The 26820-nt window shown below is 34.5% G+C and overlaps 2 protein-coding genes across 6 annotated transcripts; both read right to left on the bottom strand.

Moving 5' to 3' along the window:
- Positions 1 to 115: 115 nt before the first annotated feature.
- Positions 116 to 11486, bottom strand: LOC104105573 (WD repeat-containing protein PCN-like). Its single transcript, XM_009613922.4, has 11 exons — positions 11201 to 11486; positions 10960 to 11103; positions 8550 to 8850; positions 8405 to 8468; positions 8135 to 8248; positions 7839 to 8001; positions 6247 to 6400; positions 5515 to 6110; positions 2058 to 2239; positions 1506 to 1766; positions 116 to 742 (listed from the first exon to the last, which is right to left on the bottom strand). The coding sequence occupies exons 1-11, from the start codon at positions 11360 to 11362 to the stop codon at positions 427 to 429; spliced, it is 2457 nt and encodes an 818-aa protein (XP_009612217.1). The 5' UTR covers positions 11363 to 11486; the 3' UTR covers positions 116 to 426.
- A 2106-nt stretch (positions 11487 to 13592) lies between these two features.
- LOC104105557 (serine carboxypeptidase-like 11) lies at positions 13593 to 25443 on the bottom strand. Of its 5 annotated transcripts, none has more exons than XM_070192182.1 (14): positions 25246 to 25443; positions 17110 to 17255; positions 16578 to 16654; positions 16303 to 16425; positions 15860 to 15962; positions 15424 to 15461; positions 15242 to 15340; positions 15061 to 15147; positions 14801 to 14956; positions 14518 to 14589; positions 14283 to 14413; positions 14046 to 14159; positions 13904 to 13949; positions 13593 to 13799 (listed from the first exon to the last, which is right to left on the bottom strand). In XM_070192182.1, exons 1-14 carry the CDS (start codon positions 25392 to 25394, stop codon positions 13716 to 13718), a joined length of 1425 nt encoding a protein of 474 aa, XP_070048283.1. In that variant the 5' UTR covers positions 25395 to 25443; the 3' UTR covers positions 13593 to 13715. The 5 variants fall into 5 exon arrangements, 4 of the variants coding, with proteins under 4 accessions (XP_070048283.1, XP_009612197.1, XP_070048284.1 ...); XM_009613902.4 differs by lacking the exon at positions 25246 to 25443 and adding an exon at positions 17436 to 17623; XR_688400.4 differs by lacking the exon at positions 25246 to 25443 and adding an exon at positions 17436 to 17624 and having other exon boundaries at positions 13670 to 13799; positions 14368 to 14413.
- Between the last annotated feature and the right edge of the window lie 1377 nt (positions 25444 to 26820).

Below are 26820 nucleotides of genomic sequence, written 5' to 3'. Positions count from 1 at the left end.
TTTCCAATGAATAATTAAGTCAAACTAATTAAAAACAAATCTTAGTATACAACTTGAGTAAGAGCGGGAAGAAGTACAATAGAAGAAAGTAACTTTAACATTGTGGATCAAAACGTAAGTAAAATGAGGCAAAACTGCTTGATACAGAAACTTAGAAATAAATGTTATACAGGAAAACATTAATCAATATCTGAACAGACTAATGGACACTAGTTAAAGCTCATAAGTATATTTACAGGTCTACGCAATTTCCATAGGAGAACTCCTGCGGATGAAGTGAAGCTATATTGAACTTGAGTGTTGATTTCAACTTTTTCCCCACCCGAACTTCAACAAACAACAAAGAAGAATATATGAGTGAAAGGGGTTGAATACACCCCTCGGAACGTTTCCTAGTAAAGCTGTAACAAAAACTGTGATAAAGATTTATGTCCCAAAAATACGTCTGTGAACAGGTAGTGCATCAAGAGTTTTAACCACTTGAATCCAGGGTTTGTCTATGATCAAGGTGGAAGTTCTTGAAAGATGTCCAACAAACAAAACAGGATCCCTGAATGCACAGAATTCAAAATTCTTTCTACCATTTTGTTTCATATCTAAGTCATTCCCTATCGGCTTGCGCTTTAAGGTCCCATTCGCAGGAGTACTATGTAGCTTCGTCAAAGCTAAATCTTGACCATTAGCTAAGTTGGTATCGTCATCATCACCAACTGGCAACCCAAAGTCAATCAAGCACATCGCCCTACAGAATAAAGCCATAAAAATGTTTCTCATGTGACATTTATTGGAACTAAAGCACTGAGATAACGCAATTAGGTTTCTCAAAGTTAACCAGATAAAGAACTCAAGAAAGATCCAACTAACTGAGAAGGAATATGCAGGAAACAGGACTAGTGCATGGTCAAAGAAATTTCCATTGGGCCATAGCAAGGTACACATACTAAGCATACACTGCTCAGGCATTATAACTTTCAATGAATATTAAAGCCACAGGCAGTTCCTTCGGATTAAGTTGGGGTTCAACTGAACGCTTCTAAGAATACCCTGGGTCAGCGATTAGGCTGGATAAGAAATTAAATTTCTTAACACAGCAAAAAAAAAAAAAGAAAAAAAAAAAAGAACTAGCTCTCAGCAAATAAATTGCTCTAACCAATCGCAGCTATAATGACAGAACCACAGCAATCTACAGCACATCATACACATGCTGACTACTACTACTGTGTGCTGATGTGCCTAGATGCATCAAAAGCAAAATCTTTGTATCCAAACATATAAAATGAACAGCCTAGCTAAGAAAGCCCATTACTTCAGTACTTGGCTCCAATTAAGAGACCAACGTGTATTTCATGTAATCAGCATTCTCTTAACAAAATGTTACCAAAATCTTTGATGCACATTAAAGCAAACCTAAAGTGTCACCAAAAAGAATACAGCTAGAAAAGACAGCAGAAGACCAAGACAAACAAAAACTCCAAAACAGCTTTGACAAAAACAGCAAAACACACCTTGAACTGTAGACAATCACACATGATGAATTAGCAGAAGGAGCAAAAGAAAGCCCAATCACTTCTCCAGGAAATTCTTGAAATCTTCTCGGCAGGGAGAATATATTCCGGTTGGACCATTCTCCTAGTTGCTTAGCTTCAACATCAAAGGCATATACTTGGTTCGAAGATGTGGATACTATAAGCACATTGCTATTTCGAGGAGTAAAACCACCCGCTGTAACAGAAGAACCATTCAATCTTGATATAAACCAATGTTGCCTGTTCCACAATATTTAGTCAGTGCCCCCAAAAGGAAATATGATGAAGGTCCCCCAAAAATTATTGAACTGACTTGACAGCTAAAGTTATCAAGTGGTAAATGGGAGTTTCACTCAAAAGATAACCACACAACACATGGAATTAAGTGTTCATCGTTTCAATGCGCAAGAAATGACCGAAGAATTTTCATTCTAAAAATATGCCTATTTATCATGTAGTGTACCTAGAAGTTTACTGGAAAATACACAAAACCTAACCACAATGGGCAAAATGAAGATAGATGTCCCATACCTCTGCGTCTCAAGATTAAATATATACACATCTCCAAAGCAGTTGACAGCAGCTAACCACTGCCCATCGGCACTAGCGAACATTCTGGTAATGGGAGGTTCATTTGGTAGCAATTCTTCGTAATGCTCTTGACGACGAGGTGTGAAAACATGAACTAGTTCCAAGCTTACAGCATCAACCACCTAGAAGAGAAGACAAGTTTCAGAGACAAAAGAAAAACATCACAATTATACCTCAACTACGACTACTATAGGATTGACACTCTACATTGATACTTTTTATTATCCATTAACTGTTGTCTCCACCATGCGTTCTCCTATTAACATTGATCCAAATTTACAATATACATTAACTCCCCATCTTTGAAGAAAAAAAAATAACTCCGACATTTGACGTCTACATGAGGGACATTACAGTCGACAACAGTATTCAAGGCAAATATGACATCTTCAATTAAAGCAAAAAGGTCAATAATCACTCCGCACCAGCCACAGCCCGGCTCTCTCCTCCCTTTTCATTGGCATCCTACACTCCCCTCGCCATTTCCATCAATCCCCTCACCATTTCTCCTCTCACTGGCCATCTTCTCTCCATTTCCCCACTCCCTTAAGCCTCTTTTTGCCTCTATCATATGATCCCAGTTTCCCAACTTCCTTTCTGTTTCGCTAACTTTCCAGCAACTCCTCTTCACATCTTACCCATAATGTAGATTGGCGGTGGTGATTCTGGTGAGGCAAGGGGGGCTGATGATAAAGTAAGAGATATGGTTCAGGAGGGAGGCATGTGTCACTGTTTTTCCCTTATTATACAACAAAAAGTAGGAAAACATTTGTCCCACGTACTACGGAGTAATTCCCATTAGATTAAACATGTTTGTGAGAAATGGATCATTTTCACTGGGAGAAATTACAGTTGGTTCATCTTAGTGTTTTCAAATACAAAAGCGCAAAAGATGGTGTGGGGCTTTAAGCAAGAAGCAAGAAGCGAGCGCACTTTTTGAAGAAATAACAAAGTTGCAGTATACACATATATAATCAGGAAATCATCATAAATGCAAGAACAATACTCAACAAGTACATGTTATACAAGTCCTCACATAACCCTCGCACATAACAAGCATAATCTCAACTTTCTAAAATAAAAAGAAAAGGCAAACTCAAACGAAATCATTCAAAAACAAAGTTCACAAGCCAATAGGCTAAGAAAATCACCATTTGACCATAATCGTATTCCTAAATTTTATCCCAAGAAAGAATCCTACTCATGATAGTTTTAAATTGCTACAAATACATAGGAAAAGGTAGTAGAATGCAGACACAGGTTGCTAAAATCAGTTTTCACCATTTTCACATCACTATTAAAAAGAGGCTAAAATACAAAAACAACTTGCTTTAAAAACTTGTTACCATTTTCAGACTGATGCTAAAAATAAAAAGGGGACGACAAACTAATAGGCATTTTATAAGAAGTCTGCTTCAAATACTCTGTTCAATTCAAACGGAGTGAAAAACAGACTCTGTTCTCTGTTCTAAAACAATTAAAAAAAGAAAAATATAGCAGTTTTGCAAGAAGAAAAATGAAGCTTTAAACCCTTTCTGATCTTCAGTTAACAGCGAAGACACAAAGAAGAAGTGATGCAATGCTTTTGCACTTCTTCTTCAGAGCCCTAATACAGGGTTTGCAGCACTGCCACAGTGAAGCTATAAGAAGAGCGAAGCATCAGAGCCCTGATTCTGTAGCAATGAAACTTCAAAGAAGAAAAAGCGGAAGAGGGGGAGAAGGAAGAAGAAGATGAGAAAGAGAAAGAAGCACCTGGCTGATAGATCAGAGTCACGTGAGAAGTGTTGGTGCATGAATTCTGGGTTCTGATTAGCTGGTAACTTTCTGGCTTTTCATTTCCTTTTTCCCTTTTAATGGTAAAAGGGCAGAAATAAGAAGCAACAAAGCGATTGCTTGTTGCTTTTCGCCTCATCACAGGAAGCGCATGCTTCAGTGATATCACATCTTCGACATGTCAAAGCGAGGGCATCTTGCGTCGCTCTGCTTCGTCGCTTTAAGCGACAGAGAGAGCACTTATCCCAATACTGGTTAAAATTCACTAGCAGGACAAAGTTAGCGACCATCTCACCGAAAACTCAACAAATACGAGTTTAAGTACTAGAGAAACAATATCCTAAAACAGGGCAGCAGGATGCACGAAGAATACCACGTTCACGCAAGGTTCGGGAAGGGCCTCACCCTAAGGGGGTGTATTGTAGGCATCCTACCCTGACGCAAGCGTCGGCTCGAATCCATGACCTATAAGTCACACGAAGACAACTTCACTATCACTCCAAGGCTCTTCAGAGAAACAATTTTCTATTTATTTATTTTTTGGTGTGTGGGGGAAAGGAGGAGAGATGAAACACGATGAATATTTTTTGGTATAAGAAAATCCTGAATGCATATGCACCAAAATAAGGTTGCATCCAATTAGCTTTATCAACCAACAATAACAAACCCAGTGTAATACCACATGTGGGGGTCCGGGGAGGGTAGTGTGTACGCAGACCTTACCCTTACCTTTTGGAGAATTAGCTTTATCCACCAAACAACAAAATTAGGTCAAAAGTCTACTTAAAAACTTTTTAGTATTGCATGTGTAGGAGTAAGCATCTCCATATGCACACACCACATAAAACTAACATCGGCTTGTCCGTGTACATATTGGAAAAGGATCTGTAAGTGTATGCTTTACAGCAATAAATTCAATTAATCGATCAATCTACTTCACTTCATGGGTCAGCTATGAATCATTTGTATCCATTCCACATCAATCATATGAATAGACTATTGTTAGGATGGGACCAGCTATACTGAGTCAGCACATATATGAATTTGTGCCGGTACCACACACAAGAAAAGTTCACACTCTATTATTGACATAAAATATGCAAACTGGAGAAAATCCGACTACTGTAGTTACTCCCTCTCTCCTAATTTATGTGAAGGTGTTTGAGTGGGCACAGAGTTCAAGAAATAAAGGAAGATTTTTGAAACTTATGGTCTATAACAAACTATAGAAATTTGTATGGCTAGAAATCATCTGATTAGGGGTAAAAGAAGAAATTTAAAGTGAATTGTTACTAAATATAGAAAGGTATCATTCTTTTTTGGACTAACTAAAAAGGAAAGAGCGTCACATAAATTGGGATGGATAGAGTATTTAAGTTGGTATAGTTCTAAAATCATGATTCTTAACTAAAATGTTACAACCTTAGTAAGAACCTTACTACCTACAAACTACACCTAACATAGTCAGAGTTAACACCTCAAAAAAACTGTCATCAACTCACTCCTCAAAAGTGATAGCAACATGCAAAATACATTGTGAACTTCACCCTGACTTTATCAAAAAGATGAAACACACTTTATGCTTTAAACTAGAGAAGATAAACTGGAGAACAGAATCACTCACATAGATGTTTCTGTCACGCCCTGCTATCATCATTCGAGAAGAATCTGCACTGAAAACCATTGAATGGGCAAATGGCAGTCCCAGAGGGAGCTGCCTTCGGCTGACAGTCCATGGACTCTTGCTAGCACCACTCTTCTTAAGTTCAAAAAGACAGGGTTTTACATAGTCGGAATAAGCAAACATTACACCTGAAGGAGAAATTGCACTGCATGTGATCTTCCTCGAAGTTTTGCACTTAACACGAGCCACTAGATCTGTTCTCGCAGCCCCGCCAGACTGGCCACAGCTATCAGACACAACGCCCTTTTTTACACGAACACAAAAAATATCTATCCAGTACGCAGCCTGGACTAAGAGTAAAGAAGCCTGACTGAAAATTGTATTTACTGCAAGTTGTATAGGTGGCCTCTGAGGTGAAGGACAAATGTCATGCGGAGAAAACCTGGTGAATTCCTTTACAGAGTATGCAAAAAGTTTAGTGTCATCACCACCTGAGATAAGCATCGGTACACCCAATTGTGCCCATTTATGGTAACTAAAATCAAGGGGCTTCTCCCCGGAACGCTGCTTCTTTGCCTTATGTTCAGCTACGGGCTCTGTCAGGGAGAAGAAAAGTTAAAAATTAAGTATAACAAACCAAAAAAGAAGGGATATCTTGAAGTCCAAAATTAAAACAAGGCAAATATTTCAACTTCATTTTCAGTGAACGAGAGGCAAAACTAAATAACTGACCTTCATGAGCAATGGGTACAGCAACTGCCAAGGCCCTCACATCATGTGTATGGGCCCTCACATAACCAACATAAACCCATTTCTTCATGTCTACAGAAGAAATATCTCCATCATGAGACCCAACCTCACTGGTTGAGAGCTTATAAATTATAACCTAAAAACAATAGCAAATAATTAGCAGCTATAAAAGCATACTTAAATTGTGTTCTCAAAACAATTATAGCTGAGAATGTCTTAAGCAAGATATCAGAAGAGATGAGAATATACAATATCTAAAGAAAAACAAATCAAATAACAGATTGATACTGTAATATCTTCATTTTAGCAAGATTGACTGAAAGAATATTGTCGATCAACTTGAAAGATATAAGTACAAAGGTACTTTTTGGTGCCTTTGGATGAGAGAAACCTCATATGTTTTGATGGAATTTCAACTCGAAATCCTTCACCAAAAAGCCAAATGTCTGCTTAGTCTGTTTAGTTGGTCAACCAGTTCCATGTAAATAGTACTACTATCTTCATAGGCTTTGTTAGTTCCCTAACTTTAGACTAGCCATAGTCAAGAAAGGCCTTCATAAGATTTTTTGGTGTTTTGGCTAGCTCCCAGTATCTACAATATCATGTAACGAAGCTAACATATTTACCTTTGTACTTTCTGCATTTTCATGATGCCAGTAATGAAACAACTTCATAAAAAAAGAATGTTGTTGATCAACGAGGATTACAGCTACATTCTTATAAAATAGCAGGCACCTCTATTTTAGTCATTCGTCAACTCTTTGCCTTTTTGCTTTGACTTTTCTTTATCAATTTTTTTAGAAAAAGGTAGATAGCAAGAAATAGAAAAGGAAGTGAAGTTTTACGTGCACCTCCAAGTTTTTTGGCACAAAAAAAAAAACAGAAAGCACTTATACTGGAAATATGGAAGTCAAGCCTCTCAAGCAACAACCAAATGCTTCTAGCATATTTTATTTTATTTTATTTTAGACAAGCTATTTAACCCATGTATAACAACATAAGCAACTAACAATTTAAATGCTTCGAACATATTATCTTTTACTATCACAAACCATACAACCTGTTTATTTATTCATACTTAACCATTGAACCTGTTTTTTTATAAAAAAAAAATTGTAGTATCTCAAAGCACTGATAATTAGGGACAAGTTTAGGAGGCAATTTATGTATTATTCCATTTTAGTTCTGTGTTATCTTCATTTGCCATACCATTCCCCTGAAGCATTGAGGTCTACATATTTGAATTGCCTGCATTTAGGTACCACAATCCTGCCTAGTTCCACCTCAATTTCACTCTTCGTATGCTTGCTAAACTTGAAATACATATATTCTGTCTTACTTCTACTCATCCTAAACCACTTAATCCCCACAATGCTTATCCATAGTTCAAATTTCTGGCAGATACCATTGCTAGTTTCGTCAATTAACATCATCTACGAACTTCATAAAAATGGCACTTCATTTTTTATCTGGGTAAACAAGCAAGGGCTCAATGAGATCCTAGACGAATGAGCACAAATAGATGAACAACTTAAATAGAGTATTTTCTTTGGATAGGGAGTGTGTTTATGTACCTGACCATCAGAACCAGCAGAGAACACCCTCCTATGGCTGGGTGATGCTGCTAAAGCATTCACGTCACCTTTATGACTTGAATGTGACTGCAAAAGAGTGCCATGATGGGTGTCCCAGAACTGAACGCTACCAGTACTATCTGCACTAACCATGGTACCACATCTGCAAACAGCATTATGAGGTTCGAAGCAATATTAAAAACATAAAATTTTAGAATAACACAAGAAGATGAAAAAAAAGGAGTTTCCATTCTTTTTGAAACTTGTAAGGGAAGGGTTGCCAATTTGATATTCACCTCAACGCAAGCAATGACCATATGCATAGTTCAGATTCACTACCCAAACCTCCAAGTCCAACTGTTATCCTATAGACTTCATATGCTAACTTGGCATCCCAACATCTTATAAACCTGCAAAGAAACAATCTCCTCTCAGAATTTTCACAGCAGACACACCATGAAGAATAGACAAGTCATGTTTCAGCTGACATTATTGCCTCTGTTGAGTTTTTCATCAGAAATCAACAAGTAAATGTAGCACATAGTTAAGTTCAAAATAGAACATACCCATCACTACTACCAGAAAATATCCTCTTTGCATCAGAACTCCAAGTGACGCTCAATATACGCCCTGCAATTACACGAAAATTATAAAATACCCAAAGCAACAATCAGATATCTGCACTTTGACTCTCAGGGGCAGCTGTCTCACCACTGACCCTAGGCAATGATCTTTTGTAAGTCATATTCTTCTCATCAGTAGTGTAGATTCGAACGCAACCATCGTCACAAGCAAATGCAATTTGACCATTTTCACTATCATCATCCTCATGAAGAACAACCGAGTCATCATCATCTTCACCTTCAGTGCTCTCATTATCACTACTAACACCATTTGTATGATTAACATGGCCATTCTCATACTGCCTTGGAAGATTTTGATGAAGCTGCGAAGTATTGCATGGTTCCACAGCCATCTGCCATATTGAAACACCAATGGAATCTAGCACAGCCTGCAAGCAACCATAGAAAAAAACATAACTCGATTCGTCGAAATCAAACCCTAAAACTACAGGCAAGAAAAATGGATCTTGAAATGCATTGATCTGGGAAGACCCGAGTCTCCGATCATACAGCCGAAAAGACTGCATTTTTCTTATGCCAAATCCATGAAAGACACTGCAAGAGCATGGTATCTAAGACAATAGCAGCTAAAAACAATAGATTACAGCATTATGCAGCTTCTAAGCTTTTAACAAAATTCTTGCCATTTGTGACGAGTACTATTCGGTAAGACTGCATACAATAATAGACCCTTGTGGTATGGCCCTTCCCCTGACCCCGGGCATAGCGGGAGCTTAGTGCACCGGGCTGCCCTTTTTATTAATGAAAAATATCAGAGGATACCATCTCTTTGGAATCTCTCAACCCCACAAAAAGGAAAGCTAAGTATAGCTTTTTCACTAACAGCCGTTTCAAAAATCCACTAATTTATATATTTTAAAATAGTAGAATACTGGTAGAGAAACGAAAGATAAGATCAACATAATATTCTATAAAGACAGTCACTGCCATAAAATGTCAAAAGTTCCTTCTTTTGTCGTATTTCAGATTGCCTTCTTTTCTATGTTCAGCAAAAAAATGAAGTCAACAGGTTTATCTTTGTCAACTCAATTCAGGTCCATTTCATTGCACTACTAAACAGAGGCGGATTTATGTGGAGGGGGGTGGGGTACATGCACCCATGCTCCCCTCCCTAGGCTATGTATAATTGTATATACAGTACAAAATTTTCAGTTATATACATAAATATATTGGTGACCACCCATGCTCAATTGAATACTTTGGTGCATTGGTGATTGAGTGCCCCTTCTGTGTCTCTGGTCCAGAGTTCTAATCCCATCCCCACATACTTCTTTTAAATTAAATTTTCTATTTTATTTATTTTCTAAAGTTGCTTTTAACTTTTAATTTAAAATTTCTAATTTTTTTCTTTCCTGAAGTTCCTTTTGACTAAAAACATCTAACAAATCCCTAAAACACTAAGACCCCAACCCCACGTCCCTTTTTACTATCTTTTTCTTTCCCTTTTCTCTTAGTCAAATTTTCAAATCTCTAAAATAAATTAGATGCAACTACTCTCCCTCTCTCTTCGAATACCACATCTCTCTTCGCCCTCGGTGGATTCTTCAAGAATCAATAGCGCAATTTCTTCAAATTGGTCTCTGCTTTTAGTTTCTCAAGTATGCAACTACCTTGTCTCTCTTCTTGCTCTGTGTTTTAATTTACTCACTGAAGTTTCTTCTCCTCTTGCAATTTCCCGAATTCTCTTTTCCCTTTCTGTTCAATGTTTGAATCTCTTGCCAAGATTTTGTCTTGTTGTTGGTTATTATTATTGTTTATTTCTAAGATTGAGTTGTTGAATGCTTTCTTGGGAGAATTTGGGAGATGTATGGCTTTAAAGTCTTGAATATTGGCAGTATTCATATTGTGTTTGAGAAAATGCTTGATCGAGTTTAGTTAAGTAGGGGCTATGTGAACTTAATTTCTGACTAATTATTAGTATTTTGGGCCAAGATAACATAAGATCGAACTCTGTTAAAAACTAGAGTTTGAACTTCTGCTAAGAATTCTCTAAAAATGAAGTAATTACTAACAATCAAAGAAAGAATCATACTATGAAGCCAATGAATGATAAAACTGATCTAATGTAGTAATCGATTCGTTTGTGTCCCTTAAATCCAATTACTCTATGATTTGAATCATACTATTCTACTTGAATTAAGATAGATTGAATAAAAGTGTAAATGTTTAACTTTGTAGGAACGATAATCCTTAACATTGAAATGGACAGATATCTCACCAAACCGATAAATGGTGAGCCAAGTTCTAGTACTACTCAGTCATCAGTGAGTTCACAAATAGCTCCGGAAGTTCAAAGGATGACAAATCTTTCACTGATTTCAAATAGTGCACCCATGGTCTTAAAATCCTGGATATGCCTCTGCTACTAAATAGTGTATACCTTTTAAGGTCCCTTGGACGAGTATATTATAGCATAAGTAGTTCCTCCAATTCAATCAATCAATATACGCATATACTTATTACCCAATTACACGTACCTTCTGAGTCAAATCGAAAAGATCCCACTCGTAAACTGATCCATCAATGCTGGACGAAAATAACCGACCTGCATCCAACCTTCTCGACCCCGATTTACACCACACTAACGAAGAAACCCTAGAATTAGGATTTCCATGTATTATCTACACAGACAGAAACAGAAGGAGTAAAAAAACTCAATCACATATTGTAAAGCAAAAAAAAAACGAGGAACAAATAAATAAATATATATAGTCGTACAAGTTGACAGTGCCAGCCGACGGAGCCAGGAGAAACAAGCCAAATCTCAAGAGAGCCGTCTTCTCGAGCTGCGGCGACCTGAGAATCGTCGGCGCTAGTAGCTAGGGCTACTACTGGCGACGGCTTCCACTCAACTGAGCTGCTTCTATATACTTCGAGCATCTCTGAAGCTTAAAATTGTTGTACTTTTTCTCGAGTTTCAGAGGAGAGGTGCAGCTACGAAGAGGGAGCAGGACATGCTCAAATGTAGGCGATGCCAAAAAGAGGGCTAGGTTTTCGACGAACGAGGGTTTAAGCTTCAATGAACTAATTATTAATTCGGGTTTTTTAAAGGTCCGCCCGGCATAAACGGGTTAGTCAATCAATCCTAGACCATTTTTCAAATAATAGAAAAGACAACATAAAGCGGGGTTCCCAACTTTAGATACATGAAAAGTATGTATAATACTCTCGTTTGTTTGAAATATTTTTGTATATTATACGAAATTGTTATTATAGAGAACATATATTATAACAAAGCATGACATTTGATACTAAAAAAATTTGACTTTTATATTAAAGTGATATTATATAAGTATGTTGTTATAAAAAGGTCTGACAATAATATATTTTTTTTAAAATATTCAATATTCGGAACTCATTTTTCCAACTAATTAGAATTTGTATTGTGAAACTACTATTATACTTAACAGTAGGGGTGTCAATGGTTTGGTTCGACCAGTTATTTTATAAAATTTGTATCATACCATTTTATATACGGAGAAGGGTCAAAAATGCCCCTGAACAATTGAAAAGGTCTAGAAATACTCTTCATCTACTTATTGGGCTAAAAATATCCCTTCATCCACCTTTTTGGTTCATTTATGCCATTTGATCGTTAGGTCAATACTGAATTTAAAAAATAATTATTTTAAATTCCACGTGGCAACTTCTTATTGATCGGAATTAAAACATCTAACCTATTAGAAAGACCTACCCATATCTACCCATTTTTCGGACTAACCCACCCCAAACACTAACTTGACCCGAATAAAAAGTTCAAATACAAAAAAGACGCCCCACTTCCATCTAACCCGTGGATTTACATGTGTTCATTTTCTTGATTAATCTCGTGTATAGCATTATCATCGAATAAAATATTCATGAACAAATTACAAACAAGAAAGTGTAGCATGAATGAGCCAATGATTTTCTTGACAATAATGTGGGACGGAAAACTAGGGGTAGTCCAACGGTTTATGATATTTTTCAAACAATCATTTTTAAAATCTTTCTGTTATGTGGAAGTGATTAAATTAAACTCATCTTAAATATAATGCAATTTGTGCTTATCATGCAACTTGAACTAGATGCCATAGCAAGAAAAAAAAATCACGTAGTAAATTTGCGTAAGTATGTTCGCTGCAACTTCTATGGAGCTATTGTTCCATGGAGTTTGGGAGAAGCGGGGCCTCTTTTTTTTAGTTTAACTTTTTGTTCGGTTCGAGATTGGTCAAGATCGAGAACCGAGCAAAATAGAGACCGGCCGAGATCGGTCAAGATCGAGACCGAGCAAAACCGAGACCGATCAAGATCATGATCGGCCAAGATCGAGATCGAGCCAAAAAATAAAAAAACCGATATATCCGCAATTAGGGCGAGAATCTCGACGAAAAACCCGACGCATATCAAGGAGATGCCAATTAATTAATCTATCATGAGATTCCTTCTGTATTTAAAATTATATTCAAAATAGGACTTCCCTACTATATAAAGGGTTTTTGATCATTTGTAGAGCAAAAACTTCTTTTGGCAAGGAAAAGCAATACACTACCTTATTTCAGCTCTACCTTATTTCAGCTTTCAATACCTTGTTACTCTATTCATACATTAGCAGAGTTTTCACTTGGTTGGAGGGTGACTGAACTCGAGGGTCAGAACTAATTGATTCATTTGATTTGCATTTATCTCTTTTATAATTAATTTCAGTATATATATATATATATATTTTCGGTTTGTACCAAGTTATATCAGGTATCCTTAGAGCCGCGTATAAATTCAATTGTTATCCATTTTTTCGGGTAAACAATGACTCAACTGCATGTATATACTAATATTTTAAATTATGATAATTAATTCTCATATATAAGAAAAATCTTACTGAAATATTAATTATCACAAAGTATTATCTCTCTTGTTGAATGAGAGATTTAAAGTGTTCATATATATGAATTGTTCGGATTCTCCAAAAGTGTGCCTCAAATCCTCCAAAAGTTATTCATTTTGTTGGATCTCCTCACCAATCCCTTAGGTGACTTCTTAAATGATACTTTTTTGTGGAGGAGGCTGATTCCTAATCCATAACAGAGGTTCTTGGCTTAAATTGGATCCCAAGAAGATGAAATCGTTTGAATTCCAATTAACTGTAGCTTCAGAGTATCATTACCACATTGCTGCAATTCAATATCCAGTTTCTGATATGTAGTAATATTTTCGTAGTAATTCAAAGAAGTAAATGTGAAGTTAATTTAAAAGTTTACAAAGGTTGCTGAGCTATCCATCTTTTAAACATATGAAAGCTCTCTTCACGTTTGTACTCAGGAGCTGTGTGCCCTCCTCCCTAAAGAGAAAAAAAGACAAGAAGGAAGAACAAAAACATAGAGCACTGTGAAAATGTGAGCACAAGACAATTTTACTATCTGAGTGTGAGTACAAAATTCTAACCTTTACTGTTGCATATGTCATATGATTAGAGAAAGATCTTGTGTAACTGCGCATCAAAGCTATAAATTTAGAATTTCATAACAATTATATCGTCTATCCAACTGGAATAGAGATCCAGAGAAATTAAAATGGAGAATCATACCCTGCAACTTGACCATCAATTGTCCAAGGGCGCCAATCATCAATGATAGAATAATTTAGATACTTTATCCATGCTTGCGTCGATTGGAAAGGAACAACCATGTCATGATCACCACTGGGCAAAAAAAAAAAAAAAAAAAAAACTTTATTATGTATATAATAACTTCAGCTAAATCTTTTTTGCATAAAGCACAAATTAGAGAACTACAAACATTGGTTTAGGTTGAAAGTATCAAACCTGTATATGAGCGATCGATAACCTTTAGAACTAAGGTTAACATGGTAAGGTATACTATTCATGAAAGTAACTCTATAAGTTTTACCCATAATACTTTGCCTACATCTCGCCCACGGTCTTCTTATAGTTCCCTAATCAAAGAAGAACCAAAAAGAAAAGAAAAAAAGCCTTTTAATATCTTGCACCTTAATGCCAAGCAACCTTCACTGTGTACAAGTACAAACAATTGAAATACCTTTCTAACATGGAGAGCCTCTTGAACACAAGGGTCATTTGCCCAATGATTGGAGAGCTTGCGTGTCGCAACCTAAAATCAGAAAGCATATGTATATCTAAGTATCCTACATTTATCTGTTTATCCTGAGAAATCATGAAAAAGAACCGGGCATATATGCCTCTTTTAACATAAATAGGTATATATCTTAAAATTATTAAACAATATTCAAACTTTATTTGGTGTAAAGGCATTTAGTTGCTGCAATATTCAAACTTTATATAGTAATATTTGAGGGACTTACACGACTTTCTCGACAAATGAAGTCATCATGTTTTAGAAAGATAAAATCCTCTTCAAGAGATCTCCTTTCACCAGACAATTGGCGTGGGTTTGGCGATTCTGAGTCCGTTCCACAAAAAGGCTCTAGTATTTGCTGATCATTTATACTGCTTACAAGCTACAAAGTTGCATTACATGAACATTGTGGTATTACCTAATTACAAACTTAGTACCAATTCAAAACATTAAAACAAGAATATGTAAGAAGGAATATAACCTAACCTTCTTGAACATTTTAAAGTTTTCTAAACATAGTTTATTGGTAGGATCAATGTTTCGGCAATCGCCTTTGCAAGTCTCCTTCAGTGACTGATACAACAAGATCCAAATTATCATTTTTGTGCCAAACTGTGTTGGTATGATACAAAGTTAATATATGAATTGAAGTAAGAGATGAACCAACCTCATAAAGTTCATTAGATATTAGTCCCATACCATGACAGAAAGGAATTTGGTAATTGCTTTCTTCAGGAAATGTTAGCGGATTGCCAAGTGAATAACCCTGAAAGGATATTAATTACCATTAAAAATAATAATTTTTCATGTATGAGATATATTTTAAATAAAAGGAAAGGAATAGAAAACCTTAAGGTTGATTAGTGGATTTTTGCCTGCTTCAATTCCTGCATTTTCATATCACTCTTGAAGTGTCAACAGAGAACACTTTGGCTAGAAATGTTTTGAGAATCTTCTCTTCAACCAAGTGAGGCTACACATTCAGTTTTGAAGAGACAACAAAAGAATGTAGTGTTCTATATATCTTATCTAATATCTGTGGAAGTAATGATCAATAATAACAAAGCATAAACTTGGCTTAGAGCCCTAGGAATGGAGAACCTTTGATCAATAGAGTCACTTTACTCCCCCCTAGTGGACCAATTCAGCATTAATTGCCAGCGGGCTTCAAATAACGAATGGCTAAACCGGAAAAATAATAATAACAAAGCATACACTAAAGAGTGATGGGGTGATGAGAACGATCACAACCGCACATTATATGAAAATACTAAATGACACTTACCATCTGATATTAGTTGAACAATAACTGGAACTGTAATGCCTGAATATGAGTCCCCAGAAACATAGAAAGGGTTGGAAATGAATTCTGGATGATTATTGAACCACTGCAAAATAAATCACAACTTATTTCGCGATACATTTTTGTTATATTTGGTTGCTATTTAATTATTACTGTCTTCATTTCTTCACGGTTCATTTGATCAATCCACCAAGATACACATATATTAGGATTTAGGTGGGTGGAGGGAATTCAAATACGTATATATTGAGCCTAAAAAATTTATATCCTAGATCCTCTACCAATGAACAATGCAAAATGAGAAGTATATTGAGGAATACATGAAAATTCAGAGTTAACTCTGCTTACTAATTCAATCTAAAAAATACTCAGTTTACTAATTCATATGTATCTAACTAAATGAACTTGAAATGATTATCAAATACCTTTAGTAGAAATTCATAGACCTGGTCGCACGCTTGTAGATCAGTACACTTGGATGCCGCTGAAGTTGTTGCATATGAGAACCCAGTATTTACAGGCTGTTCCAAGAAAAGTATGCTCGCAAACTACCAAGTTTAAGGAACACATTAATTTGATGATCTAATGTTAACCATAAGAGGGTAAAAGAGAACATGAAGTGTGGATTAGAATATATATGCAGTTTGTTGACAGCAAAATGAAGTGTGCAATAGAAAAATAACATGCTCTTCAGTGTTACCTTTGTCCAGGAATATGGAGTTGAAACAAGAATTGGTAGGCTCCCATTGTATGCCTTCTGACCAAAAGCCAATGGCCCTACAAAAGAGAATTCAGAAGTTAATTTTCTCCAACTATGAGTTACACGTAATACCAAGCTTTTCCACACCTATATAGCAGTGTTAATACACATCTAGCTCGTTCCCTAACTCAATTAAGAATGAGATGCCAATGCTATTTACTACTAATTGACTAATTAGAAACATCGACTAAAAGTAAATTGCTTCTGTGATACTAACAAAAGCATTTCTGAAATGAGTTAAGTTAATCACAAAAGGTTAGACTCTATTTGACAAAAATTATATTTGAACACAAACAATAATGGTAACTGTTGGGATAAAGATAACCTCCAGACGATGATTACATATTTAAGGTGAGTTACTGATAAACATACTTGATAATACAATAGTAGTATAACTAACATACTATCATAGGTTAAATAATATTTTATAAAAAATATTTACATTGTCAGTATATACAATATAAATATTTACCTACTTCATACGCCACACCCGTGAAGGATGAGCAACCAGGCCCTCCCGTTAGCCATAGCAAGAGTGGATCTTTCTTAGGGTTGGATTCTGATTTGACAAAGTAATAGAATAGTTGCACTTCCTCGGATTTGCCAACTCCAATATATCTAACAATTGTATTCAAAATACATCACTTCAACAAACTTGTTTTACTAGTCCACTATATATGTAGCCAGTATGTTCTGAATGAAGTAAATTACCTAAGAAAAAGTTTAGATTCTTTTTATACTAATTGATCTTTTGATCAAATACAAGTTAAAATTCAAAGGGTGGTAAAATTAACGTACCCAGTCTCAAGATAAAAAGGAAGAGCGCCATCAAAACCAGGAAGAAACTCAACAGTTGAGCTATTCTGAGGAAGACTTTGTACATATTGTAGAAAGAGAGTAAGAGGAAGAAGAAGATGAAACAATAGTGGCAGGCGAAAACCAGACATGACTTTTCAACAAAATGGATAATACTAATGGATTGTCCGTCCTTATATATTACCTTATTTCTGCTTAATAGAAACAGTTCAAATATTTAGTGGTTAAAAATGAGTGGGTAACATCTCATTAAACTTAACGAGGAGCAATTTAACTAATTGTGAATTTGGACATAGATTTTTTAAATTTTTTGAAATAAAATCTGCATATATTAAAAACTACGTTAAAAAAACTTATGCGTCACAATAGTTAATAGTTTAAAATATTTAAAAATTATTTGTAAAATATATGATCAAGGAAAACCTTATCGGACTTCCCAAATAATAATAGGTTTATTCTTTTTAAAAAGGATGAAGTATTATTTATTCCTAATGAGTTGAATTGGTTAGATCGAAGAAAATTGAATAACACCACTGTTGGGTTTGGTTGAGCTTGAAAAAAGCTTGTTGAAGAAGACAATAATTTTTGAATGTTTGAGTTGAATCTATCCATCGAGAATTATTGAGATTGATATTAGAAGGTAGGATATTGAGAATCATTTGAAGGTGATTTTGACTGATTTTAAAGTAAAATATGTTGGTGAAAGTTTTACACTACTAATTACGACGATCCATCACGTTTTGTGATCAAATAGTAACGGTAAATACTTATTTGTACATGGTGTTTACATCAAACCATGATAATATATCGTGATTAATTGATTTGGTGAGATGAGAATCAGAGGCGGATCCGAAATTTGATGGTTACGGGTGTCACTCACAGGCGAATGCACATTTATCGAAGCAGTGTCATGCGACACCGCTTCGTCTAATGTTTTTGCTAAATACATCACTAGACATAATTTGTCTCTTGACGTATTGGTTACTCTGACTTAAAACTCAACAAAACCAATAGACTAAAACTATTTCTTGTCTAGAAGTATGATAATTAAAGTTATTATTCCCGTTCTTTTATAAATTTTGACATCGCTTACAAAAATTTTGCGAATGCCCCTGGTGCCACTGCTTTTAATGCAAACCGACTAGTGAAGAGATTGGACTTGGGTGTACATTTAGTTGGTTCGATCCATTTTTGATTAATTCGGTTCGGTCCATTTTGAATTAATTCAATTCAATTTAAAAGATTGTTTTATGCATAAGTGAATATGCGATCACAAAATCGAATAAGTTCTGTCCAATTCGGTCTAATTCTCTGGGTTCAAATTCGATTAATATGATTAAAAAGTATAAAGAAAAATAAAATTTTAAATTAGGAAATACACCACTTCAATCTATATATAGCTCGATTAATATTATGTCTTTGATGCATCACTCTAATTTTTAAAATTAATAAAATAACATTAAATGAATAAAAAGAGGAAATGATTAAAATCACATTCATCACATTCAAATAAATTGAAGATCTAGAAAAAGAAAAAGGAGCAAATATGCAATTTAAATAAATAAATAAAAAAGAGATTTTACAAATAGAGTAAGTAACATAGGTGAAGAAATTAAAAGAATTTAAAAGGAGCATAAAGAAAAGAAATGGAAGGGAAAAAAGATAATAACAAAACAAGTAGGACCACAACAAAGTCTCAATCATGAGCATTTTATGGGGAGTTTCAGTGCTTTTACCGTGGCACCTGCAGTCATTTTGTGACTTGGAGTATCACTCGTTATATATGTTCAATATTTTAAAGAAAATACCAGTACATGTATACGATTTTACTCGAGCGACCGGGTGGCGTATCACCCTCAATCCCCTACATAGATCCGCCCCCGATGAGAATACATATAATTCATCACGGTTAAGTACTTGAAGTCCATGTGCGAGACATATGTCATACATATATTGGTTTAGAGTAAACTAGCAATAGGATTAGTTACCATTTCGCCATAATTTGCGACAACACCTAACACATATACCTTGTCAGACTTTATAATTTTTTCAAATCGAAATATAACAATAACTCCGCCTCAATTTCAAACAAGTTACGATCTGCTATATAAGTTCTTACTTTATAATTTTGTCAAATCGAAATATAAAAATAATTTTACCTTAATTCTAAATAAATTAAATTCTCAAGTTACGACTATATAAATTCTCACACTAGTTTCTCCATTTAAATTAATCTCAAGGCTAATATTGATCACAAATAAATATATATATATATATATATATATATATATATATATATATATATCTTATTTTGTGTGGAAGTGTAACCCGGAGAAATTTAGAGATAGATTTGGGGTCACCGTCTATGAAAGATAACCAAACACGCCAATCCATTTGTATGCAAATCGATTACTCTAATGTTTGTCAGTTTCCTTTAGAACCAACCAAATCCCACATCCCCATCAGTTCGGCCTTCTTTTCCTAGGTAATATGGTTGTCTGTGAAGTATAAGTCAGTGGACCCACTCAAAAAGAGAGCTCTGCTTCTCTCCTTTAGATTTCTCACTTTTCTTATAAGAAAAATCAAATTATGGTGAATGTCTACTGTTTCTCTATAATCTTAATGACATATTTTTATACTTAACGATATATTCAATAACATAGTTTCTTCACTTTTTATGCGTATAAAGGCCTTGTAATAGATAGAAAAATACACACAATTGAAGAAGAAAATCTTTTCCTTCTCTCTATCTCCATTTCTTGTTCATGTTTTATTAAATTGCTTTTATTACATAACAATATTTCTTGTTCATATTTTACTAAATTGCTTTTATTTCATAATACGTTATCAGCACGAATTGCTCATTTCATGATCTTCTACGTCAAGACTATGTAAATTATAAGCAGACAATGAGATCAAGTACAATGAAAAATATCTTGGTTGATAATACAAAGATAAGTTTTACATCCATCTAAACACATTCATACTTTCATATCTTTGCATTAATTTTATTTGCAGTGTTTAGTTAAAATATATTTTTTTTAATTGTATCCAGTGAAATAAAGAACCGGAAAGGTATGTCTTTATTTGCTACATCTCTTATAGGACAAAGATAATATTCCAACATCTGTGTGTGTGTGTGTGTGTGTGTGTGTGTGTGTGATATATATATCTTTATTTGCTACATATCTTATAGGACAAAGATAATATTCCAACGTATATATATGTTATGACCGTTTACATACTATGTTAGATAATTATTAAGGTAATTTAGTAATAATATTTTTACCATCACATGATGTATTTTATTGAAAGCAAAACTATCAAATATGTAGCCGATTTTACAGTACCTTGCAAGTTTGGCATTCGAATATACAATCAATATAAACTCACTATAGTTATAATTTATAATAGTCACGGTTATGCATTAAGCCTTAAATATTTTTGCTGGAAACATAAGGCTCATTCCTCCGTATTGAATTTTTTTGGTGAAGTTCTTAGTCTTTGAAATATAAGTGGTTATAGGTTATCTGCACCTTTCCCCTAATTAATTTATTAAAATATAAAAGTGATTGTATCATTTGAAAAAAAAAAAGGCATATATCCTAACTAGCATTTTTGTTACAGAGGAACTGTTTCAAGATTGAAATAGTTATATATGTCTTCTTGAAAGTTAATTTACTTATGCCTATAATTATGAAGTAATAATATTTTAAAGGCTCGAGTGCGAGTCCTAGTGAATTTTAGCCTATTATGCCAAAGATTGAGGGTAAGACGATGGGTTCAAGTCCAAACGCACTATGTTGATGAAAAGACGTTGGATTCAAGTTCCAACGCATTATGGCCTAGCATGCCTTTATATGGGTAATGCATTGAGTTTGAATCCTAATGCACCATATTGATAATAATAATAACTAAAGAAAAATAATGTATTTTTCATGAAAAAGCATGAACCTTGTCCCACTTGATTTGCTTCATTCTTGAAGTGAATGTGATAGCAGTGCATGATAAGTCTAAATAAAGACAAATGATTGACCAATGAATGTGGGCATGCGAAAGGCCAAAATAATAATAGTTATCACTATGGTAATTATAAAAAGGGAGAACAAGACAATGTTTACCATCAAATTGGTATAAAAAAATAAAAACAAAATAAAGTACACCGCTATGATTATACTCCATTCTTTGAAGAGAATGTGACTTGTGATAAACATTGAGAATGCATACTCATTCCTGAAAGTGAATATGAATATATATATATATATATATAATGTGAAAATATATATGTGATAAAGATTATGCATAATAATGTACTTGTGCATGATTGGATAAATACTACAACTCACCTCTAAGGGAGGTTTGAGACAAAGAAAGATAATGAATATTACTGTGTAGTTACATGAATATATCATTGGTCGCATACATGTGATACGCCAAAAATATTTTGTCATGCCTTATGAAAGTTATTAAAAATAAAATTAAAGCAAGAAATTATTTTGCTTATGATGATTTTGAACATGACAATTATTATGATATGATTCTCTTTGTGAATGAGACATTCATTATATGGATGGTGTGACAAAAGATCTTGTAGTACAAAAACAGTTAAGAGCTCTGAAAGAACTAATTTGTTACTACCCGGATGAATGAAATTGTTCATGACATTAATATTGTAGTACGTCTCAAAAGAAATATTTTGATTTATAAATATATTAGCCAAAGTGGTTGGCATATTGAGATTATAAATGAAAAGAAGATTGAATATCTTTATATTACTATAATCATACCAGGTAAATATGAAAGGTTACCTGGTTTTTTTTGTATTTGTACTACACAAGTATAAGCATGATGATGCAATTACAAGCCACGAGTAAACTAGAGGTTTACTGAAATAAATATTAGTTGGCATGACCGGTTGACCATCTCAATTCAATTATGATACGAAAAATTAATTGAGAATTACATTGGCATATATTGAAGAAATATAAGATTCTTCAAGAATTCTCTTGTGCTGTTTATTCTCATGATATACCAGTTAAAGTTGGGATTGAATCTCTTGATTTATGGAACGAATAAAAGGTGATAAATATATAGGTCCAGTCACCTTCCATGTGGATCGTTTACTATTATATGATTTTAATAGATACATCTATTCTATGGTCACATGTGCATTTGTTATCAACTTGCAGTTTGACTTTTGCAAGATTCATTGCTCAAATTATTAGAGCACAGTTCCAGAATATAAATTATGATGATTTATCTTGATAATACTAGTTTAAATCCAAGTTGGTTTAGCAGAAATTGTATGCCTCCAATTATATCTAAACCATTGGTTATGAGAACAAAACTGCCAAAATAAAATTTGGTATGTGATGTATTATTTAATATACAACAACACTTGTATGCATCTAGCCAAGTTATGATAAGTTCTCCCTATCACAATCGGTTCAGGGTCAGGAACCAAATAATTTCCATCTAGAAATATGAATGTGCTATATGTTGTTCCACCACAATGCACAAAGATGGATCCCCAAATAAGGCTAGGGATATGCGTTGGTGATCCCAACAATATGGGAAGAAAATTGGCAGTTAAAAAGTTAATGCATGTAATGAATTATTATGAATACATCTAGATCCTCGTACGATATTTTAATGAATTTCGGATTTTTATCCGGAAAATTAGTAAATTCATATGGAATTAATTCTTATGATTCGTATTGAGTATATTGAATTGTTTATGGATAGATTTGAAGCTTTTGGAGACAAATTTAAAAGGAAAAGCTGTGGTCGAGTAATTGATTGGAATTTTGCAAAGCGAGGTAAGTGTCGTGGTTAACCTTGACTTGAGGGAATAGAACCCTTAAACTATTTGTTAAGTGAAATACATGTGAACGACGTATAGGCGAGGTAACGAGTGTCTATACGTTGTCAAATTAATTATTTGCATAATTATTTGAAAAATCATAAATCGTTTTAAATCATGAATTAATTGTTATAATAATTGTTTCTCTCCTATTCTTTGTCAAATATTAATTCTTGAATTCCTACAATAATTATTACATGCTATTTGATTTATGTGTCTTAATTGTTATTTGACATTTAACATACTAAATATTAACTGCTTATTTTCTCCACGATTTTCACAATTAATTGATAATTGCCATTGTTTGCTCATAGATAAATTATAATTATTGTGTGCCTTGATACTTAATAGTTTCTCATTGGACGTGGTATTTATTGGAGTAATTTTTATTACATTTATGAGTTGTTTAAAGTTATATTGGGGGAACGAGTTACACGCCGCAACAGACTTATTAAAAAGTCCATATTGGGGGATCGGATTGCATGCCGCAATAGACTTATTAAAAAGTTCATATTGGGGGATCGGATTGCACGCCGCAACAGACTTATTAAAAAGTCTATATTGGGGGATCGGATTGCACGCCGCAATAGACTTATTTAAAAGTCAATATATATACTTGATTAAAAATAATTATATGAGAGGATTGAAAATGAATATATTGTGAGAGCGGGTTGCACGCTGTAACAGAATTGAATGTGAATATGTTGTGAGAGCGGGTTGTACGCTGCAACAGAATTGATGAAAATGATAATTGGTTACGACTGCTGAATTGGCTTTAATTATTATAAATGAGTTACCTGATTTATTTATATTATTATTTGTTGTTACTAATATTGCGTACAGGTTAATGTAAGTAAATCGCCTTAGCCTCGTCACTACTTCATCGAGGTCAGGCTCAACACTTACCAGTACATGAGGTCGGTTGTACTGATACTACACCCTGTACTTCTTGTGTAGATTTCGGAGTTGGTCCCAGCGGCGTACCATAGACTTGCTCGGATTTCAGCTACTCAGAGGAGACTTGAGGTATAACTGCACGGCGTTTGCAGTTCTGAAGTCCCCGTCTATTTTACTTTAGCTGTGTGTTTATTTCCAGACAGCTTTATTTTATTCAGACCTTTATTTGTATTATTCTAGAAGTTCGTGCACTTGTGACACCAATTCTGGGATGGTATTTAGACACCGTTATTTTTATGGATTACTCACTATATTTCAGACCTTACTTCTGCGTTTATTTCTTTGTTATTAATAAATTAAAAAAATTATTTAGAAATGGTTAATAATATTCTAACTTTGGCTTGCCTAGTAAGTGAAATGTTAGGCGCCAACAAAGTCCGAATATGAAAATTTCGGAGCGTGACATATATTTACCAACTTCATATGCTAGGCCATAGAAGGATGGGCAACCAGGACCTCCTGATAGCCATAGCAAGAGGGGATCTTTTCTTGGGTCGGATTCTGATTTAACAAAGTAATAGAATAGTTGCACTTCCTCTGATTTGCCTACTCCAATGTATCTGATAATTTCAAAATGCATTCACTTCAACATATTTTTTTTACTACTAGTATGTAGCCAGTATGTTCTGAAAATACTAGTAAAAGAAAGTAACTTGGAGACAATATATATATATTTTTCTTCCGAATTTGGGGGAAAATATTAGGCACTATACCAAAAAAAGGTTAGAAACGAAGTGGTCAAAGAAATGATAATTTGTCTATGACATTTGCATAGTCCTTTACGCGAGGAAAACACCAGACCTCTACTAACTACGATTAAAAGTTGAGAGAAATACTAAGGTCTTGTATTGTTTTTTTATTTTTTATTTTGGGGTTAAAAAACTTGACAAGTTTGAGAAAAAGTGAAATGAAGATGGACATGCACAGAAAAGATAGATTATAGAGAAATTAAAGAGAAGAAATTTAACTTACCCAGTCTCAAGATAAAAAAGAAGAGGGCCATCAAAACCAGGAAGAAACTCAACAGTTGAGCTATTCTGATGAAGACATTGTACATTTTGTAGAATCAGACTAAGAAGAAGAAGAAGATGAAATAATAGCGGCAGGCGAAAACAAGACATGGCGTTTCAATAAATAGAATACTATAGGTAAGGCCTGATCAGAGGCTTAGTGATGCTAATGGATTTATCTGTTGAATTCTCTGTCCATATATATCGGTAACTGTTAAACTTATTCAGGGACTTTCCTAGTAAACGTAGTTACTTAAAGTCTTTTAAGTAAACTTGGGATACACACACGTATATACGAAAATAAGTTTTCTATTGGCAGAATAGCCTAATAGACACTTGTACTTATTCGCGTTTGTCATTCCGGTCCTTGTACTCAAAGAAGTTTTATCCGAATATTTATAATTATTCCAAATCAATATTTTAAACACTCTAACAATATGTGTTCTTCAAACGCCCTAATGTAGATGCCACATCAGTATCCACATCAGAATTTCTTTATTATTTAATTTATTTAAAAATTATATTTTTTCTTTTTCCATTCCACCATCCCCTTCATCACCTTCCCCCTCACTCACCATCTTTATTCTCCATAATTCACCACACATTTACCACCACCTTCAAAATAGCCCACTGAGTAACATTACAATGTTATGATACAAACAATCACTACTAGAAATCCGGTAAAAACCGTCCAAAGTTGGTCGGTAATGGCCAATAACCGACCAAAATATGACCATTTACGTGTGGACGGTATTTTAGGGGTCGGAAAGGAATACCGACCAAAGTTGGTCGGAAATTACCGACCAACTTTGGTCGATCAATTAAATTAAAAAAAAAATATTGCAAAAAAAAAACCGACCAAAGTTGGTCGGTATTTTAATTATGTAATCAAAAGATTCACCATCTGGGAATCGAACCGGGGTCTGTACTGTGGCAGGATACTATTCTACCACTAGATCATTGGTGCATTTTGTTTTAAGACTGCCTTTTATTTGATTTATACTCTTTAATTATATTTTCGCACGAAAATAACCGACCAAAGTTGATCGGTTTTATTAAAAAGTAAAATTACCGACCAAAGTTGGTCGGTTTTTTTAAATGACCGGCCGAATTAACCGATCAATTTTGGTCGATTTTTTTAATATTAATTTTTATTTATTTTAATTGAAAAACCGACCAAAGTTGGTCGGTTTCTTGAAAAATAAATTTTGCGGGACTCAAAAATAATTTTCCGCATTTTTGCGCCAAAGAAAACCGACCAAAGTTGATCGGTTTTTGCCGAATTTCTAATAGTGAATGAGAGAAAGAATTTATCCAACTCTTGTTTTTCATCGATAAGTTTTTGAATTTATCCAACTCTTCTTCATAAGTTGTTACCAATTTGGGGATATTTTGGAATTTGGGAGAACGAGGAACATTTATGGTGGATGAGAGGTGATGACAAGGATTGTATTGTAGTTGGGTTTCGGGTTAAAATGGGGGAGAGGTAATAACCGGAAGAAGGGAGGAGGAGAGAGAAAAATGGGAAGGGGAGGTG

The sequence above is a fragment of the Nicotiana tomentosiformis genome, chromosome 12, assembly GCF_000390325.3.
Source record: "Nicotiana tomentosiformis chromosome 12, ASM39032v3, whole genome shotgun sequence".
Taxonomy (NCBI): Eukaryota; Viridiplantae; Streptophyta; class Magnoliopsida; order Solanales; family Solanaceae; genus Nicotiana; species Nicotiana tomentosiformis.
The sequence above is the reverse complement of the archived record's forward strand: the minus strand, read 5'-3'. Positions and strand labels throughout refer to the sequence as shown.

What these genes read in the sequence shown, in the direction of transcription:
- LOC104105557 (XM_070192182.1), bottom strand. Translation starts at nt 25,394, where the DNA reads ATGTCTTGTTTTCGCCTGCCGCTATTATTTCATCTTCTTCTTCTTCTT. An exon ending in TATCGATCGCTCATATACAG is followed by an intron (nt 14,160 to 14,282) that starts GTTTGATACTTT and finishes TTTTTTGCCCAG; the next exon opens with TGGTGATCATGACATGGTTG. An exon ending in ATTGATGGTCAAGTTGCAGG is followed by an intron (nt 13,950 to 14,045) that starts GTATGATTCTCC and finishes TTTGATGCGCAG; the next exon opens with TTACACAAGATCTTTCTCTA.
- LOC104105573 (XM_009613922.4), bottom strand. Translation starts at nt 11,362, where the DNA reads ATGCTCGAAGTATATAGAAGCAGCTCAGTTGAGTGGAAGCCGTCGCCA. An exon ending in TCGGCTGGCACTGTCAACTT is followed by an intron (nt 11,104 to 11,200) that starts GTACGACTATAT and finishes CTGTCTGTGTAG; the next exon opens with ATAATACATGGAAATCCTAA. An exon ending in TTTTCTGGTAGTAGTGATGG is followed by an intron (nt 8,249 to 8,404) that starts GTATGTTCTATT and finishes GTTTCTTTGCAG; the next exon opens with GTTTATAAGATGTTGGGATG.